Source organism: Centroberyx affinis, unplaced genomic scaffold, assembly GCF_046629955.1.
Source record: "Centroberyx affinis isolate AG114_WGS23_722 - 3 ecotype Tasmania unplaced genomic scaffold, CSIRO-AGI_Caff_v1 ptg001486l_1, whole genome shotgun sequence".
NCBI lineage: Eukaryota > Metazoa > Chordata > Actinopteri > Beryciformes > Berycidae > Centroberyx > Centroberyx affinis.
Genome location: NW_027279952.1, coordinates 386,734 through 407,721, shown reverse-complemented (window position 1 = coordinate 407,721; position 20,988 = coordinate 386,734). Strand labels below are relative to the sequence as shown.

Here is a 20,988-nt window from a genome sequence, read left to right as displayed (position 1 = left end):
GTTTTTTGTGGTGTAGATGATGTCTTCTCTGCATGCCACCGTTTCTGTTGTGTGACTTCCTTCAAGGTCAGACTTGAAAGAGGCGGATCATTTTATATGAAAAGAGAAACTCGTTGGTATTCCTATGCATGGATGGTCCACAGGGATTGAGATTATTGTCTTGTTCAGCTGACACACTGTTCTGAAGTGCTGTCAGTCCCTAGCCCGTATTGGCTCTCGTCACCTCCTCTTCCTCCTCTTTCTCCCTCCTTCCCTCCGTTGCTCCTGCCTTCCCCCACCGGCAGCGTCACTTATCAGTCGTGTAATGATAGCCGCACTGTCAAGCTGTAAGAAGTGATGAAAAACAATCTGGAGAGAAGAAAAAAAAAAAAGAGAGAGGGAGAGAGCATCACATGTGTTGGGATGACCCCCCTCCAGCCTCATACACCTCGCTGACTCCAGACCCAGGGAGCCGCTGCTGGAATTGGCCTCTCTCACGCTGTCTCACACACACACACACACACACACACACACACACAGAATCTATTCCTGGATGCATGGCACCATATTGTGCCATACTGAAGCAAGCGCACAGTCACCAGTGTGTCCTAGCCGTTGCTCAGGGCCAGGGAGAGGACACTCATTCTGACTTATTATTACAGCTCACCTCCTCTGAGGGTCACATACAGTATTTGACAAAACACACAAATGTCAAAGAACACATCTTTGATTCATATGTAGCTGTGTGTGTGTGTCAGTGGATATCAAAAGTCTGCTCACCCTTTCAGATTTTCTATTTTTTATTGCCTTGGGGCCTGAAATGAAAACCCATTAAATCACACTTTGTTCACTTCCATTTGGATATAGCAGGCGGCAAAATCAAGCTGTGTTTGTGCGCTTGCAAATGTACATACGTAAATATAGAAAAAAAGATATACAACCAAAGGAAAAGGGGGAGCGGAGAGGGAGATGACTGGAAAGATTGCATGACCAGAATGGCTAATATCGGAGACACAGGAGAGTCACCAGACTCCAGAGAAACTGCTGACGCTCCTGTTATGATAGAAGTCAGCTGTGTTTTCTGATGGTGCAGCAAGCAGAATAAACAAACAACAATCTAATTAGCAGGCATACGGTTTTGAGGGAATAAGACAGCAGCTGTCGGCGTCGCCCCGTTCGGCTGAAGCGTTACGGCATTTAGTCTCGCCACGTGGTCGACGGCGGCGGTAGAAGGTCAGCGCCGGGCCATGTGGTCCCGCTGAGCCAAGGGGAGGGGTGGGGGGGGGCATCTGGTGTGGCAGGGGACGGCTTGTTATCTAGCAGAGGCACATAAAACGGCCGTAGTGCCTTTTGCTGCAGACGGGGGGCGCTGTAGGACCTGAGAACGCAGGGAACCAATAGAAAGAGGGCTCTCGGTGTGATAGGTCCCCACCGCCAGAGCTGCACTTCAGCGGTCGCTCTCCCTCTCTCGCTCACACACACGCACACACACGCACACAGTCTCACACTCACACACACACACACTTCCCCCTCCCCTCCTCTCCTCTTTCCCACTCACTCTCTCTCTCACACACACACACACGCTCTCTCTTCCCCTCGCTCTCTGGCTGTCGCTCGTTCTCCCGCGCTCTCCCGTTTCATCTCCCCTCTCTCTCCATCGTGGAGTGCAGAGAGAGGTGATTGTGCTCCCAGGCTGCCTCAGAGTGAGTGGCTAGACCAGGGCAAACAGAGACAGAGAGTTGGGGACCTGAGGAACGGAACAGGACAGGACAGGACAGGACAGGAGAGGGGATCCTAGTGGAAGATCCAGCAGAAGATTTCCTTCAGTGGAGATTATATGCAGCACGGTACCTGTGGAGAGAGGACACTGACACTACTGCCACTGGCTGCCAGGCTGCACAACCGCTGTCCGTGCAAGAGGTGCCATTTAGTGTGTCACTGTCTAAATGCATGTGTGTGTGTGTGTGTGTGTGTGTGTGTGTGTGTGTGTGCGTGCGTGCGTGTGCGTGCATGTCCCTCTGTTCACCTTTTCAGTATGCAGATTTATTGGCTTGGGTTCTTTTCTCATGCAAATGTGAATTGGCTGGTCGTGCTGCTCCGTGTCTTTGACAGAGACGCAGATGCAGCCAGGTCTCTGTGATTCAGGTTTGCATGATTATACCGAAACGCTCCGTCAATTAGTTCAGCTGTGATGGATTTGTGTATGCTGTTTGTGTATTTTTGCGTGTGTGTGTGTGTGTGTGTGAGACCTCTCTTGTGCACACACACGCGCACACAGTGAGTGACGGTGAAGGAACCAGAATGTGCTAAATAATACATCTGCCCAATATGCCAGAAAACTTGTACTCTCAAAACTAGGTTATCTTTGAATCAATCAGATTATGCTAGCCTCATTATACACATTTTCCTACAATTATATGTACAATTTCATCTACCTGCTGTATGTGCGGTTTAGGTTTTGATTGCATGTGTATTAATGTATGTACGCATCTGTCTGTACATGTGTGGTGACATGCATGCTCTCCAACATATCATGCTTGGATGTCATCGCCTTGAGATGTGTATGTGTGTGTGTGTGTGTGTGTGTGTGTGTGTTGGGGGGATGGGGGGGGGGTAGGCTAAATGCTATCTGGCATTGTGCCAAATCACTGCTTTAATGAGGATGTTGAAGGTTAGAGGAATGTCTCTTCAGTCTCCGTACTTTCTCTGTCCATCTCTGTCCATCTCTCTCCTTCCTCACCTACAGTATATGCAGAGTAACAACAATGAGTGCGTTTGTTAATATGGCACCATGAGGAATCCCTTAAGTAATGTCAGTGGCGCTACCTTTCCCTTGGCTGTCCTGTCCTGCCTCCATTTGAAATGTGATTATATGAGTGTGTGGCAGAGTAGATGGATGGAGTATCAGGGGGGGAGGTGGGGGTCGATGCTTGTTTTAGCTCTCTCTCTCCCTCTCTCTCTTCTCCCCCATGGGATTTGCCCTTGCCTTCCCTCTCTCTTCCTCCCGCCCTCCATTTCTCCAGCGTTCCCTTCCGTCACTTTTTTCCCTCTGTCCTGCTGAGCAAGCAGGATGGAGGACGGTTACTGGTGGAGAATGATGGTCCATTCACAGAACTGGGACTGGTGGTGGAGCGAGAGTGGGAAGGAGGGATTGGGGTGAGGAGGGGAGGAGGTGAGAGGAGAAGAGGAGGGAGGTAAAAACGGCCCCCTGGGGGACTCTCTGGGTGATTTATGTGTAGACATTTCTCCACACGTGTTTGGCCACCGCTCCAATTAACACCTCCACCAATCCGTGGCTGCGCTTGACAGATGCTGAATCCAAGAGAGGCCAAAGTGTATTCATTAGTGTTTGCTGTTTGTTTATAAAATTTAGTAAATGCAAATCGTTTGTGCGCCATGCTTTTCTGTGATTTCTGGGTCATTTGCCGCTGCAGTATTTTGTGCCACCTCTGCTTGCTCTTAAAGTTAGGGATTTGCAAAATTTCTCGTGCACGGAAAATAGTGTGAGTCAAGCATTTTTTTTTTCTGGATAACTTATGAACATGTCCAGGTGTCCCCATTTTCTGTTCAAGGGCTGAATAGGTTTACCTCAAGCCATTTTTTTTTCTCCCACAAGAAAAAAAAAATGGTTCTACATCTACACAGCAGCCTTTAAGAATGTACAGCCATCCAGGTGGGAGTGATGGATTTGATGGAGTGTTGTTGTCCCATGTGTTCCTCCAGGGGGCGTGATAGACAAGGACCTGCGCCACTACCTCAACCTGCGCTTCCAGAAAGGCTCGGTGGACCACGAGCTGCAGCAGATCATCCGGGACAACCTCTACCTCCGCACCGTCCCCTGTGAGTTACCTTGTCCTCCCCCTCACCCATCCCTCCCCTCCCTCATGCCCTTGTCACCACTGGCACCTCCCCTCTCCCTTGTCATCAACTCTTCCGAGTCACTTGAAGTAGTTTGTGTTGGGAAGTGGCTGACTTACAAGAGGAAACCTGAGACCTTCCTGTTTGAACCTGAACATGAATATTCCAGCTGAAATAACCATGACATATGCATGTTCATTATAATAGATTGTGATGGGTTACTCCGCTTCCCTTCCTGCCGCCATGCCCCATTAACTTCAGTCCCGAATCTCCCTAACGATCTGGCTGTGGTTGTAATCGATTAGCTGCTGCAGTGTTGGTTTAGCTGGAGTCAAGCTTGGGCAGTGTGTCTCCGGCCGAGGGGCCTTTTAAAATTGGGAGTCGACTCCAGCCTTCTGTTTCTAATTAGCATAACTGCATCACAACAGCACACGCTATTAAGGCATTTTTAAACGTAATCAATGTCAGTTGGGCAGCTGAGCTTCGGTGTTATGCAGACAATCTGAGATAAGGTTTGAATTGACAATGGGTGTTTTTAGTTGATGACAACATGTAGAAGGAATATCTGAATGGTAATCTGGGTCTTGTGTGTGATGCTGGAATGCAATATAACCCGACATGCAGGCCTTTATCAGGCTTATTAAGCCCCACTGCTTATATGGGCTTAGACTTAGTGATGCTTAATCCATATTGGATTCTTCTAATGATTCTTTTATGCCATTTGTCCACACAACATATGCTCATTGCCGTCAGTCAATGGGCTGTGATATTAAAGTGCATGTGTGCTTATCTGGGTGTACTGTGTTGTGTGTGTGTGTGTGAGAGAGAGAGAGAGAGAGACTGTGTGTGTGTATGTGTTAGCGCTGCATTAGCCTAGCCGTGCCATTAGGCCCAGCTGTCTGCTGGCTAACTCTCCCCTGAATCCTTAATGGAGGTGCATTCTTCAAGGCAGATTTCACTGGAACCACTTTTCCCTTTTCCTCCTCCGAGCAGAAGACATAGGAGGAACAAAAAGAGCTATTTGTTTGCACCAGCAGCGCAATTTTCTCTGATAACCGCACACAGAGCCGCTGTCAGACAGACACTGGAGATAGAGGAAGAGGTGAGCGGCAAAGACTGAGAACAAATGGCAGAACAAATAGAGGGAGAGAGACTCAAAAGGGAGTGGGAAGAGAAGAGGAGAGGCATGATGGGACATAGGCTATGATAACCGCAGAGTTAAATGGACGTTAGATAAACTGTGGCAGACACAGAGAGAGGCAGAGAGAGGTTAACTGGGCCATTTAATGAAGCCTCAACAATGGGCCTCACTCAGTGCTGTTTGCTGCTGCTGAGAGGAAGTGGCTTAGTCATGACTGAGCTGGGCCTTTTATATGTGAACGACCAGACAGCATACAGACATGTGGATAGATGGATGGTGGTTACTTTTAAGTGGGGTATACAGGAAGACATCAAGCAACCTTCAGTTTAAGTTGACAGACAGACCGATGGACAGATAGATACAGTAGATTGCTAGACACACTGATAGATGGTTAGATAGGCAGATAAATTGACCAATAGACAGAAGGGGGGTGGGAGTCAAGACAAGACGCAGCCTTTATGGACAGATGATGTGGAGGCTCAGGAAGAAGGGATGACACCAGACCAGGGCAGGAGAGAGAGAGAGAGGAGAAAAGCGATCTAAAATTGAGAGACAGGGTTAGATAGGAGCCTGGTGAGATCTAGGATAACTGATGAAGCTAAGGGAGACCAAGGGGAGAGAGAGAGAAAGAGAATTGCAAGTGATAGATCTGAGGTAGTTCATCACAGCAATTTAAACATAACCCTTGAGTGGTGAAGAGAAGACATTTGCAGGGGGACGCAGGCTGACAGGCAGACAGTAGGAGAGTTACTGCCACTCATACCAATAGTATTGTGGAGCTTGGATGGAGCCGGGGAGGGCAGCTAAGGCTGTGCCAGCTCTTAGACAAATTGCCTGGTTGAAATCCAAGGTCAGAGCGTTAATAGCCTGAGCCCATGTGAAATCAGGCCTATCGCCTGGTAATCCACATAGATTTGATGGGGGAGATAGAGAGGGGAGAGGAATAAGTGTGCGTAGATTAGTCGTGATGCCTAAGTGGGCTACAGTGAGGCAATGAGAATGCTTTTTCAGTGAAAATTGAATTGGAAAACAGGGGGAAATTGCAATGTATGCATTCGCAATGTATTTGACTTTCATACGAATTCACACCTGAACCCACACTTATTTCTAGACAGTGTGTGTACTTTATTCTGAAGACTCCCAAGCTGGGCAGAGCTATATTTGAAAGCGGTTTTAAATATTTGAACTAATTTCAGAACGCTTGACTTAATGTACTTAGTGTAAACTAGTCAGACATTTAGAGTAAATAACTTCAAAGTTGGGCACATCACTTGAAAGATAAAAAAAACAAGTGTCTCATGTTTTTCTCAAATGCTTAATAGATTCATCTGGTATTTTGGCTGCCATATTCTCCGTCTCACACGTACGCGTTTAACCCACGTTCACACAATCTTTCCTTTTCGCTTGTGTGCAGAGCAGCTGTTGCAAGGGAAATGAATGACTTGAGATTAAAAAATGTGAAGGTCATCAGGATTATGCTTCTCTTTTTCTCCAGTTGCCAGCCACTGTCTCTTCCGTGGCCTCATTATCTGTCTTTCTCCGTCTTTCTATTTTTCTTTTTTCAGGTTTTCTTGCCTTCTTTCTTGCTTGCTTCCTTCTTTCCTTCCTTTTCTTCACACTAATGCACGCATAGTTGACGTTCTCGTCTCTGCCTTTACCGCTCTATTCTTGGCTCCATCTCACGTTGATACATTGTGTGTGTGTGTGTGTGTGTGGAAGGTGGACACAGTAAAGCACTTAGTGGGCAGCAGGCTTGGTGTCTATCTTTGACTGTCTCTGAATAACAGAGCTGATGATCAAGAGGGTAGGTGGAGGTAGAGAGGTGGAGAGGCGGTTAAAGAGAGTGTTGTTCGTAGAGAAGCTCTCTCGGTTTCTGTTTGCCCTCTCAGCTCTCCTTCCCTGACATGGCACTGGCATTGACTGGCGCTCATGGTGTGTGTGGAAAAACAGTGATGGCTAGTATTAGCCATACATCATGATCCGCTCGGGGATCCGCTCGGCCCCATTGATTCTTAATGGGCGATGCTAGCTCGGCTAACCTAGCATGTCAGTAAGGCGGGCGGCTAGCAGCCAGTGGTTTGATAACAGAGGAGGGAGGGGTGCTTACGGATCAGCCCAGTGAACATCCGCTAATGGAGAGTTAAGTTTTATGAAGGGTGTGATTGGAGATTCCCACATCTGTCTTTAAAGCGTTTGAGTGTGCACGCTTTTGTGTGTGTGTGTGTCTGTGTCTGTGAGTGTGTGTTAGCGCTGTGTGGCATCGCAGTGCTTGCCTGCGTGAGTGAATGTCTACTGTATTGTGCATGGATGGGCTTACGTTCATTCATATATGCATGTGTGTTTGTGTTGTATTTACATGCGTGCACAAACAGCATATGTTTTCATAGCAGGAACTAGTGCGTGAGCCTGAGAGTTAATGGGGAGTTTGATGCCCACAGCGACATTGAGTTTGTGGTAATGGCGGGGGCAACTGTGCAATACTGATGGTGTTTACTAATGAGAGAGAGAGAGAGAGAGAGAGAGACTGCCAGTTTGCGTGTCTATCCAGAACCATTGGTTTGATCATCCTGGACTCTTGCATCATAGCAGGAAATATGAATCTCTCCCTCTCCTCCACTTTGTCTCCTGTCCCTATCTTTACCTCCTTCATTTCTTGTCGCTTTCTGTTCCCGTGACTCTCTCTCTTTCCATCGCTCCCCTCCTCTGTGCTTTGACGTGTGCATTAAGTTACCAGCCAGATATCTGATGAGGATGTGTGGATTGAGTTACCAAGCTCATTAATTTTCACTGTGCTCAAATTGGTGCTCACCAGTCCAGAATTGATTCCATAAGTGTGAATTCTGCGTGAAGTTATTGGCCAGGTATCTGTGATGCCCCCCCCCCCCCCCTTTACTCTGTCACATGTCTGTATATCCGTTTAATAGCCTGATGTCTGATGGATGACAGTAATAATCAGGATAATAACAAGAATAACGGCTCCCCAGTGCCCCTTCGTTCATTATTTAGCGTCTCTGTGAGAAACCTAATAAACGTCGGGAGGGTGACACTGTGAGCCTCACAGTGGAGCTGGGACAGAGCAGCGGAGCTCCGAGTTGGGGCTCAGCATGGAGATGAAAAAGGAGCAGATTGAGGCATCTAAGACAGAGGTGGATTTGAGGTGATGTTGCAGTGTAGCTTTTTGTATTTTGCTATTTGTATTGTTGAGAGGGTGAGAATAGCACCTGCCATTTGTTTTGCTTATGCTCTTTTGTGTATTAATTTCTCTCCATCTCTCTCTCTCATCCTTCTCACTTTTGCTCTATTTCTCTCTTTATTTCTCTCTCTCTCTGACAAAGGTTAGGGAGATCAGACAGATGCCCTTAGTCACGAAAAGCTCACTTTCTTTCATCCCTCCATTTACTCTCTCTTTCTCTCTCTCTCTCTCTCTCTCTCTCTCTTTTCTCTCTTTCTCTTCTCACTTACTCATTGACTCATTGGAGGCAGGGTGGGGTTTCCATGGCAACTGTTTCCACTCCCCGTCTGCGTCAAAGGCTCGACTCCTCTTAAACTCTCAACCCGCTTTCTTTTTTTTCCTCATCACCCCTCCTCTCGCTATCCCTCTTTCCCCTCTGTTTCTCTATTTCCCACTCTTAGCAAGCAGCGACTGCATGCCTGGAAGGAACAGCAGAGTGTCAGAAAAGTCTGGAAACATATGGAAACTGCCAAGTAAATGAGCATCAAAACTGCTCGTCAGAAGTGGGATTTGAACCCACACCTCCGCTGGGACGCCAGAAACCGGCGAAAACAAGCGCAACAAATTATTTCTATGATTCCTGACTTTTTGGAAACCCTGTGCTGTGACAGGTCTATGAAGCCATACATGATCTGAGCTGTCTGCTGCAGGGCTCCAGACTAACTTTTCCTCATGCGCCAACAACTTAAAATATTAGTGGCAATCACATAATATAGTGGCGCACTGGCACCAAACCTATGTCAGCATAAATGTACAATAAATTCAAATTTTTTCACCTCAATTGCATTTACAGATCTCCTAATTGTTTTGGTAATGAAATACAAACCTACATGTGCGGAAGAAGATACTTTGTTTTATACTTTAAATATTTTTATCCATTCTTTTCTTTCTGTTTTGGTGATTCGCCTACCTGTTTAGCAAAACCCTCAATAGTATTGCACATGCTGGCCACTCTCAAATTTCCCAAATTATCAATGTTATTATACCCGGCATTCAGTGTCATTGAATATCTATCAATAAATAATTACCCATAAGTAACCCATCAAAATGCTGCTTTTGATTGGAATTCTTAACTTCTTTAACGGCTTTTCAAATTATCCAGTAGTGATGTAGATCTATATATAATTAGTGCAACTTCTATGAAAATTAAAATTAAAAATGAATACCTATCAATCTCACTATCAATTTTACCCCTTACTCCATGAATTATTATTATAAAAATTCAGTGAGACTAAATCATGCAAAGAAATCACAACTCACAGCCTCTGAAAACCAGCAGAGATGTGATTTCAATATATTTTGCATCACTTTTTGAATCTTTGTTTTCCAGCCGACTGTTATTTTACGTTGACAACAGCAAGCTATTGAAGTACGTGTGATGTCACATAATCACTTCCTGGTCTTTGGTGGCAGCGATGGGCAGGTGAATTGTGTGCAGTATTGACAGTTGAAAAGAAGTCCTTTGTAATCGTTCTGCATGCATTAGGTAAGTGGAGACATGTCTGTTTTTTCCCCTATTTTGCTTATAGCGGCAAGTGTGCGTTTCACAAGACAGACAAGAATAGGCGCTGAGATGCTATAGAATTACAGGGTGAAGGAAGGCAGTGTAAACAATTAACAATAACAAAAATTGTCCTGAACTTGCAAGTCGCACAGGTGCGACCTGTCACTTTTTTCCCCCTCACAAAGTCTAGAAATAATCTAAAAAATGTGACCAAATGGTCGGACGCTGGAGCCCTGTGCTGTCACTCATCCTAGCTGTGTGTTAGAAGGCGGGCTCTGTGTGTGTGTGTGTCTGTGTGTCTGAAGTTTGACTGACAGGGCGGGACACAGATGTGGATGCGCCGGGTGGTGAGCATGAGATGATGCCTGATGCTCGTCAGCAGCTGTGGCCAAGAGAGAGATGAGGGAGAAGTGTGAAATGTGCTCCTTAATTGGCCTTTATCACGCAAAGACCCCCGACCCTCCCCCAATCCCCCTCCATTTTATTTGTGTGTCTGTGCGTGTCAGTACAGTAATCAAGTAGGATACAGTACAGTTTGAATCCATTGGATGCTCTGCCCACAGCGACTCCTCCATGATGCTGTCATGTGAGCTGTCTGCACGCTCCTGTGTCCTCTTCAGTATAATGATCTGAAGTCATTGGGGGAATGAGAGAGAGACAGAGACAGAAAGATGTGAAACCTTGATCCTTCTCAAGGGATTTGTGCTGCATTCTGCCTCTAACCCCTGTTGAGTCCAACTCATCTGGGATTTGACATGAACCAAGACACCTGCAATGCAGTCACTCGCAAACTTTTAGTAATGTAATATTTCTACTTGCAAACTTTTTTTGTACGAAAGCATTCGTGACACCTGGAGTGTCTATCTATCTGGACTTTGGGCGTGCCAAAGCATTCATTCTGTAACTTATTCACCCAATTTGAATGAGAGCTCAGGCATCCGCGGCTCAGCACTGGGATCTTAAATGGAGCCCAGTTGCTCTTTGCCTCCTCGCTCCTATGACATGTGACGGCGCGCTGGATTTTTCCTGGCATGCGTCTGTGAGGTAGCAGTGATCGAAAATGACAGCTCCTTTATGTCCGAAGCTGGAGATGATCAAAACTGGTGTCATCAGTCAGCGGGAGAGAGTGCGAGAGATGGACCTTGGCTTACTTAATTGTGTCCACAAGGAGTAAGTATGTCTTATTTGCACAGTGCCATCGCCACAGAGCCGTGGGCATAAAGAGATAAAATTCAGCTCAGTCAGTCAGAGATGCATTCACTTTTTTATGCCTCTATATCAGACTTTGTCAGTGCGCAGCACTTGAGAATCGCACTACAAATCACGTCTGTTCTTTATTGAGCCGTATCGAATTAATAAAAGAAAGTGTTATTTTGTATTTGTATTGTGAAAATTTAACTTGATCTATGAATCCTCGCACCTTAGCTGCCAATTTTCACACAATCTTCTCATATTTAGAAAGAGCAATACATGCTGTGGGAGTGTACTGAGAGTCTGTGCTTATTTTGGACACCCAAACCCTCCATTCCCTCCTGTGGTAGAGACTGCAGTTATTGCCTGCAGCCTTATTACCCACCTGTCGAAAAAACTCACTGAACTAGCGGGTGGAGAAATCCCTTTCATTAAGTGTTCCTACAGCGTTGTTTTTTTAATCAGTCGTCGGCCCGCCCCAAAAAAAATTCAAGTCCCAGCTGCGTTTTTTCAACCCGCCCTCACAGCTCTGCCTTCGCTCTAAATGCCTCCATATCCGTTTTGGCAGGGCGGCGCAGCGCAGCGCAAATCCACAGTTCACCGCCGGGCCGAGAGTCTGCCGGCCTTATCTCCGGAAAGGTAAATGGAATTCCAAACCTCGAACCATCGCTTTAAAGCCGGCCTTATCTTGACAAAAGAGTTTTCCCTCCTTTAAACAATGACACAGAAGAGATTAGGATCGAGGTCGTTCTATCAAAAAACAGCTTGCAAGTCCTGGTACATTGTGACCAGTCATCTCACGTACCTGCAAAGAGAAAAGCAACAGAAGTGTGTGTGTGTGTGTGTGTGTGTGTGTGTGTGTGATTGTTTGCAAGCTACTGTTGGGGACCTGGCATTGGATTGTGTTTGGTGGTGTTGTTGGCTCTGGAAAATATAAATTGCAGAGAGTTTTTGAGTCTCAGGTACGCTGCTGTAGAGGGGAGGTGAGCTATATTTTATGTGTTGGGCAGGAAAAAGAGTATATTGCAGGAGAGATGGATGAAGAGGGAACTTCTGCACACTAAACAGTATGGGTTTATGTGTGTGCGTGTTTGCATTTGTGTCGGTCATCTGTGCCGTAAGCAGGGTGAATTCAGAGGGAGAATCAGATGAGTGGTGCAGAGACAGACTGTGTGTGTGTGTGTGTGTGTGTGTGTGTGTTTGTGTGTTTGTGTGTGTATTTGTATGAGGGCGTAACAGGTTGCTGCGCATGCACATGGCACAGTATAGCCCCACACACTAAGATACCATCCTTGCCCGCCGCTTTCCATCCCTCTGTGAACGGCGGCCCAGGTCTCTCCCTGTAGAGCGAGGACAGAGTGGGGTGTTTGATTTGGTTCACAGAGCAGCTCGGGGCCACAGGGACCCGGGGACCCGGGGCACTGCAGCATTAATATTCATGGACGGAGCCTCCGTGGCTGAGAGGGGCGTTTCGTGGCGAACTGCGGACCGAACCCTCCCTCCTGAGTGGAACCGCCCGCACACAACCACACAGGCAGATATCTATATTCAGCCCTGCTGGAGCCACTGATGCACACCCCCACAGACACAAATACACTCAGCAATACACCACATCTCCCCATCATCTGTTGCATGATTTCTGCTTATTTGTGTGTAAGTATGTGTGTGCTTGTGCGTTTGTGTGTTGTGTGTACGCCTGTGTGTGAGACATGAAGATGAAAGCGTGACAACGTGATCGCCATTACTCTGAATTGAAATATTTTTACTCCTCTCGTCGTCCCCCTCAGCATGTTTTCCTCTCCCCTGGAAATTCCCTTCATGAAAGTATGGACTCTGTCACTCCCTCCCATCTGCCTCCCCACTGATCTCAGAGCATGCGATGGGCCTCAACCTGAAGCAGAAACCAGTTTGAATCTCAATGATTAGCGCCATCCACTATAGAGACGGAAACAATCAGCAAGGCCACGGAGGAGAGGAAGAGGATCCCCAGGGTCTGTCTCATTAGAGAGAGTTTTACTGTCGCAATTCTGTAGTTTTCGCAGCATTAGCTTCTCCATCCCTCATGTTAATTACTGGGGCTGCATGAGTAATTGGCTCTTTCCTGGATGCTACCCCTAAGGGAGAGGAAGGGACTGAGGAAGAGGGGGAACGGGGCAGGACAGGGAAGAGGGCGGTCCGGTGGAAAAAAGGGTATGAGAATTTCGCCAAGAGCAGCAGGACTCTCATTTTTGGGACTTTACACAGGTATTAAGTTTCAATATTTGCGGGTAAGATTAAAGGGATCATTCTCTCCCCAATCGGCCTCTCACCAAACTTCCTCCACCCACCGTTTCCAATCCTTTGCGGAGATAATATTTGTTCTTTTCCTGATCCCTCCTCCCTGGTGTTTTTCCATCGACTCTGGTCAAATGAGCGGGAGACTCCAGTTGACAGAAAGGCGCGCCGTCGCCCCGGCTGAACCGCAGATGATGAACCGGAGGGGGGTGGAGGAGAGACTTGACTGAAGCCCTGCAGCTCGGGCTGATTTTCGCCATCATGTCCCCATAATATTGAAGCAATAATCTAGTCGGCGAGGCCTCCGCAATCAGAGATCCAATCTGTCTAGCCGGTGCTCTCTGTGGCTTTGGGTAATAACAAGACACCGCTTGGTCCGCTTAGCCACCGTGCCCACACAGACTATCACGGCTCTGAGTCTGTTTATCCAAGCCTCTAATGAAATATTCCATCTCCGCCACATCAGTGGGACGGGGAATTGAATGTGCAGGGGCCGCGACGCTGTCTCAAACTGTGACCCGCTGAATGAGGAAAAGCTATCAGAGTGTCAGATTGTCTATGATAGCATTACGCGCAGCGATCAGCGCAAATAAGCTTGACACTACCAGTATTCAATTTGGAAGGTAATGATATTACGCTGGTAAGTATATGCACTTATCTCAAATAGCATTACTATGCATGACACCAGCGTGAATTGAATAGATTGAAGCTCACCGCACCTTATTTGATGTCATGTTTTTATGTGTGTAGGTCTCTATTGGCGCAGGTGAAGTGGGTGGTTCAGGAAGAAACCCGCACGCTGTCAAAAGTGAAGGATGGGAGATTTCTTATGTGAGATATGAGTCTGTTTTATTCCAGAGAGCTGGTGCAAACCAGGTGTTTCAGTCAAGCAGCCATCTTCAGTGCGTAGAGAAAAATCCTAAACCAGAAAATATGTACACAAGTCACTTGTTAAGGTCACAGGTCAACGCCATACAGCCAACCAATACGTTCAGTTGATGTGTTTCCTTTTTATCTTCAGTACTCTCTATTTGTCTTATTCTTATCTATATCCTGTTTTCTGCTGCTGAGACGACCCAATTTCCCCACGGGGATCATTAACGTTTCATCCCATCTAATCTTAAAACACGATTACAGCATAGCTCTCCCACAGGTTAAAGTGACAAAATAGGTAGAGCATGGTGCCTGTATATGAAGTGCCTGGCTATTGGTGAATGGGGATCTGACCTTCTTACCCATAACACAATGTTTTTTTTTAATCCTTTATTAGCAAAACTTTTGTAGACACCCACATCTCCTCCATGGATTACGTTACTACGCTCTTTAGGTTTGGTTTTGATATCGTTTGGAGTTAAATGAAAGCGAATGGCATCCAGAGGTAGGGGAATAAGTCGCACGATAACTGTTTCTGTGATAATGTAAGAATCCACAGTAGGAAATGGACATTAACTGTGGCTGAAATTATTATCTTATTGATATAATCCACCACCAACCTGAGACATTCCCATTACGGGACAGGATTTCTAATCATTAGTCTTCCCTGCTGCCTCAGGTCCTGGTGGTTGCAGTCATTGCAAACAAGTAACTTGGCCAGCAGTAACTGACAAATGTAATGATATTCTGCCTGTAACTATAAGCTCCTAACTCAAACGGCTCATGGTTATTTCATAGTTTACAATACACCATGCGAGCGGTGAATTGAACAGCGAATACCAAATAAGCAGCACAGAGCTGAACGGTCAACTTTTATCACTATGTGCAGCAACTTATCTCTCAATACTGCTTTGTTTATCTTTTAGTTTTTTTCTCTTTCTGTTTCACTCTGTTATCCCTCCTTGGCCTAGAATGTTTCCACTGTGCAATATTAGATGGGGAAAACGGTGAGTTGTTCAATTTTCATGTAATCATCCAATTCCACAAAATGCATGCCAGTGCTTGTTTTGATTCCTGCACACACAAGAGAAAATTTGCGGTGTCTTTTTTTTTTTTGGTTTTTGATACTCTGCACATTCTCCTACCAAGGAAAAACTTTCTCCTCTTTTCTCATATTCTGCTGCTACCTAGAATATCGGTTTATTGAAGAAATAAAGGATGGCAATTTACTTCTCTCTGCTCTCCTTTACCTCCCTCCTCTGCTCTCCTCTCTTCAATTTTGTTTGCTTTGTTTTGCAATTCGCTTCAGTGCACAGGAAGATGCTTTTGTTGCTCAAGGTTAGATTGTTATACTGATCAACAAAGAGCAAGTCCTTGTTTTCTTTTGTTTGACATGAGCAGCACACCTCCCAAGACAAACACATACAGTACACTCGCTCACAAACACACGCGTAAACATGCAAGCAAACACAAACGCGCACACACACAAACACAATTACTGCTTCAGGGCTGGAATTGAATGTGCTGTCCAGGCCCAGGAACAGAGTGTTAAGTGGCTAACATGTCTGGATCAGCTGTGAGGAGCCATGTTTCTGCTCATAAGATGGAAGGAAAGGCAAAATCCCTTGAGCAACACACACACATCTGTGCTGGAGTGAGGTGCACACATCTCATCACAGTCTCTTGTCACACACGCCCACACGCTCATACACACCCACACACACAGGCATGCGTTCATACACATCCCTAAACATTGAATTCTGTCAGCCCTAGTGTTACACCTTGCGCCTCCTGCGTTTGGATGTGTGGGCAGGCGTTTGTTTCTGCAAGTTTGCTGCAAGTGTACGTTTCAGTGGATTATTTACTCATGGCCTGTTTACTGGATAATAGCATGACTTTCAGTGTGCGCTTGTATGTATGTGTGTGTTGGCGGGCGCGCTCTCGCACATGTGCACCTAAGTGTCTGCATGTGTGTGTGAACTCAGCTGAGATATCAAAGCTTAATCTACTGTGTGCGCTCCCTCCGCAGACAGACCTATTCCTCTACCGAGGCAGCTGAGATAAGAAAGCGAGCCAATGTTTGTATCTGAGATGCGTGGGAATAATGTTGTGGCTTGAGTGATGGCATCTGTAGGGAGTTGATGAGAGCCAATTATGGGCCAATTATGCTGATTAATGGGATTATAGCTGGTGCCTCTCTTGATTGATACTTGCATATGTAAATGGCTTCTTTCCTCCTCAAACCGGTGCAGGGAAATCCAAGTGTGCATGAGTAAGCCTTACACTTTCCCTAAGTGCTGAACAGTATATACACTGCTAATGGAGAATAATTGTCGTGTGTATGAAACAAACATTTATGGCTTTTTGAAACTGAGCTAGCCACTTTTTTGCAGTGGAGAGGTTTGCTTTGAACAGGAAACTCCACACAAGACCAGAATGATCAGTAAAGCCCTTCCGGCTGTTCTCCACCGGGCCGTTTGACTTTGCTCCACCTCGTCTCGTATTTTAAAAACCTTAAAGGTAGAGTCGGGCATTAGAGGCTCCGCTCACGTACAGAAGTGGAGCTCTCTCCCAGAGAAACAAGGACAGCAGAGAGCGGCCCTGTCCTCACATCTTCTCTCCTCTCTCCGCTCCCGACGAAAGTGATACCTCGCTCATACAGAGAGACCTCTAGTGGTGTTTTCCCCATGCTGGCTGTGCATACATGTTGGTCAGGTGTGTGTGTGTCAGCGCTCACGTATGTTTGAGTCAGTGAGAGTCAAAGCGGTGATATCTGCCTCCTTCCCCTGCCAAGCCACAGCAGCTCTGCCAACAGTCATGTGTCTGTCAACCAACAAACACTGTTCTGCTTGCACTGGCTCCTCCAATATTTATGACAAAAGAAAAACAAGACATACACTCCTATTGGAGAATAATACAATTGAATGGGGAAAATGGGAAGGGCCACCTGTGTGTCTGTGTTTGTGCGTTGTATGCACATGTCCATATGTTTTATGCGTGTCTATGGCTGTATTCAGTGTGCATGTTTATCCTCATACACATACATGTATACAGCAGTTGACAGATGTCTCCCATCATGCATCTATGCTGCAGCCTTTTCTTTTTTCAAATGTTAAGAATTGCATTATAACAGAACCATGAAACATCTGTCTCTTAAAGCAGCTGATTGGTAGATCATTCCTTGTACCTTCTGGCAGATGACAAGAAAGACAATTCAACAAAAATACAAAAAATAAATAAATAGTCCCATCAATTGAAGGTGACAAGAGAGCATCAGTTGGTAAGCATCTTTATATGTGCATTATGAGCCTACAGCAGTGCTGGTAGTAATGTGTGGAGCAGCATGGCTGACCCTGAGTATTGTGTACAGTGCAACAGGGAGTTTGGCTCCAGGCTACATTCATTATTGATGCCCACATCAGGGCTGGACGCCTTTCACCAGGAGTCAGGTAGACCCAGGTGAGCTAGCCTCTGTAACTCACACCAACTCTCCCAAAATATGTGTGAGTGTGTGCGAGTGTGTGACATGAGACAGATCAAAAAGCGGCAGCATCCGCCACTGTATACGTTTAATGTCATCACAGAAAAAGTGCGTCTCAGAGTTGATCCTGGCACATTAGCTCTCTAGTGGTGTACAGCTTTCTTGGAGACAACTTCTCTCATCCGTTTGTGTGTGTGTGTGTGTGTGTGTATGCGTGGGCGCTGTACCTTGCTCCTCTGCTCTATCTATCCCTCTGAGAGGCATTGTACCCACAGCGTGACTCATTTGGGCGCTGGGCAGCTCAGAGCACACACTCCCTCTAATCTCCATGCTCCCCGGAGCAGAGAAAATGGCTGCACTTAGCCAATTAGAGCACTGGGACTGGATTAGGTGGACAAGCATTAGGCCTGTGGGAGGAACAACACTGATGGAGGATGCGCGCACGTGTACAAGAAGGCAAACACGCACACAGACACATATAACACGAACATCTATCAAGACATGGACATTCTCTCATTCGCTCTCACAGTAAATAGCATGCACCCACACACAAAAATGCTTACGCACAAAAAAACACACAAACAGCTACCTGGGAATTATCTAAAGTGCAACCACGCAAAGACACTCTCGAGCGAAGGAGGAGTTGTTTGTATAGAGGAAGGCGTAAGGTAACAAACCAGCAGAATCAATACCTCGATGCTTCTAAAAGGGAACGAGAAGAGGATGAGGGCCTGCGGAGGACACTTTGATGAACCACCAAAGTGTTTGGTGCGGTAAACAGGTACAACACAACCTTCATCTGCTCAAGTCAACGCTCCCTCCCTCCTCCGACCAGAAATGGAAACATAACGCTCCATACTTCAGAGGCCGTTAGCAGCCCACTGCTATCTGGAGCAAAAAAAAACAAACACAATGAGAATGTGAAAAAAACAACTGGAAGCAGCGAGAACATTATCGAATTGTATGTGACACCAAGCAGGCCGACGCTTTCTGTTTGCTTTGCTTTCTCAGCCTGATCTATGTCTCAGCTAATTTTCTGTTCCTTTCCCCCCGTTTTTCCCTGCTTTCTCACATTCCGTCTTTCTCCGCCCCTCTTTTTCTTTTTTCTGCAGAAGAAGTGGATTTAATTCAAACTGAGCCAAACCAGAAAGAGCTTTGATAATTCTTGCCTCTTCCTCTTCCTCTCCTCCCTGTCTCTTTCTATCCCGATGCCTCTATATTTAGACGGGTGACTTTACTAAGCAAATAGGTCAAAGCTGTTGAGAAATACAAGAACGTCACATTGTGCGGGATTCCTCACGACTCTTCCTGGGGCTTAAGTCGAGGCTGAATGGCTGGCCTCGTTTTGCTGTACAGCATGTGTCACGGCTCGCGTATGGGTGGATTCAGGTTGAATCTCGAATGTGGGCCCAAATATAAATCTCCTTGAATCTCAGTGTATCACTAACCCAATCTCTGTGGTTAAATCCTCTCAACAGTTGCCAAGATGCACAGCCAAATCAACCAAGAAATGGCTGAAAAAAGGGAAGATGAGTATCCCGGAATGGCCTAGACCTTAATCCTGTACAAAATCTGCACACTGTAGAGGAGATTGCCTAGAAAAGCCTGTTGCAATTTGAGTGAGCTTGAACTCCTCTGCAAAGACAAATGTGAGAAAATTTCTAAATCCAGATGTGCTCAGTTTGCAGACAGACTTACCGCTGTTATCAAAGTAAAAGGTGCTTCTACAAAGTACTGATTGAAGGGTGCGCTCACTCACAAAACCAGAAATGAATACCCTTTTGTTTTTACAGTCAAAGTGAAAGAATGTCTGATTAATAGGTTTTCATTTCAAGCCTCAAGGCAATAAAAAACCAGACAGTTTTTGAAAGGGCGTGCAGACTTCTGATGCTCGCTGTGTGTGCGGGACAGAATGACCACAAGCTCTCCATCGACCGTTTTCCCCTCGCTGGGAAATTGAGGCGCGGCACCGTGCGCTCGTACCGCGGTTCTGGGACAGATCTGTGCAGAGGTTATCGTTCGTATTCATCTGTTTTCCCCCTTCCCTCCCCTCTGTCCTCCTCTTCCCTCTCTCCTCCCGCAGCTGTCTGCTCTCTGTGGAGGGAGCAGTCCAAAGCTTTAGTCCAATAGGCTTTAATGTCACCATTGGCTCCTGTGACATTTGTGCTCAAAGGCTATTTTTCACTTGATACCGACTGACTGTTGACAAAACTGAGAGAGACACCGGCAACGAGCGCGGCAGCGGCTGGTGTGTGTGTGTGTGTGTGTGTGTGTGTGTGTGCGCGTGCACGTGCTTGTCCATCCAGCTATAGAGTCTCCATTATTAGTATTCAGAGCCGGTAGCTTCCTGACACTATGTTCCTTCACGCCTCTCCTAGAGGATTTCCGACACTGTCTCTCTCTCTCTCTCTCTCTCTCTCTCTCTCTCTCTCTCTCTCTCTCCCTCTCTCCCTCTCTCTCTCTCTCTCTCTCTCTCTCTCTCTCTCTCTCTCTCTCCCTCTCTCCTCGTACGCCCTGCTTCCAGACACCAGCCTACGTTTCCTCCACATTGCCATGGAGACAGACGTGATGTCAGTGCTGGTCTGCGGAGGTTTGTCAGACTATAAACTCATTTCCATCCCCCCCCCCACAATCACCGTAAAGATTGTGGAAGCACACATTACCTGTTTGGCCTAACTGGCTCAAAAATCTCCTGTTTTCACAGAGCCCAGGCAATCGATGATGTCCCAGATGCAACGAGACATCTTATTTGGCAGTAAAGGGAGCCAGGGATTGGTCATTTGGTATGATTCTGTACTCAGTGGAATAGACACAGGTGGTAGAGTGCTACTATGTGCTATTATGAGAGAGGTTAGGCTGGAGAGACACTACACGACTAAACAGACTTCTTTCATTCATTCATTCTTTCATCGTAAGGGAAACACACTTGACAAGGAGTTGGACTCTGGTGAAAACATGATCGCTAATGCTACTACAACACTGAAGCAAAACAAACATGAAAGCGGAGCATTTCTCTTTCCATTCTTCCTGTATTTATTCTGTTTCTCACACTTACCGGCGCATTTGCTTTTGGTCTCGGTTCAGGTTTCAATCACTGACCTGTTCACACTACAGGAGCACGGCCAGATGCCCAGATGCGAGTCGCAAAAATCAAACATGATTGAAATGATTGCGACGGTCCCGACACAATCGGCAGGCGTCATGTCGTGCGTCCCCAGCCTCAGAGAAGGTAATTGTGCTCTACTGCAGGGTCTCGGGTGTCGAGGTAAAGATGTTACCTGAAACAAATGGCAAAAACACTGCGCTCAAGACTGAATTAGGTGCCTGCCATCGTATGTAGAATGAAAATCGTGGAAAAAAGAAAGGCTTTGCACACTGGGAGATGACTGGCACACAGGTTAGGGTTGAATGAGGAATTGCTTCTCAACTTCTTGTAATTTCGAGACTGATTTATG

The 20,988-nt window shown here is 46.3% G+C and overlaps 1 protein-coding gene across 1 annotated transcript in view; it reads left to right on the top strand.

Moving 5' to 3' along the window:
- Positions 1-20,988, top strand: part of magi2a (membrane associated guanylate kinase, WW and PDZ domain containing 2a) — a 156,631-nt gene that overhangs the window by 42,497 nt on the left and 93,146 nt on the right. The window contains exon 2 of the mRNA XM_071527040.1: positions 3,703-3,819. Within this exon, the coding sequence (XP_071383141.1) occupies positions 3,703-3,819 (117 nt within the window). The remainder of the gene's footprint in view (positions 1-3,702; positions 3,820-20,988) is intronic.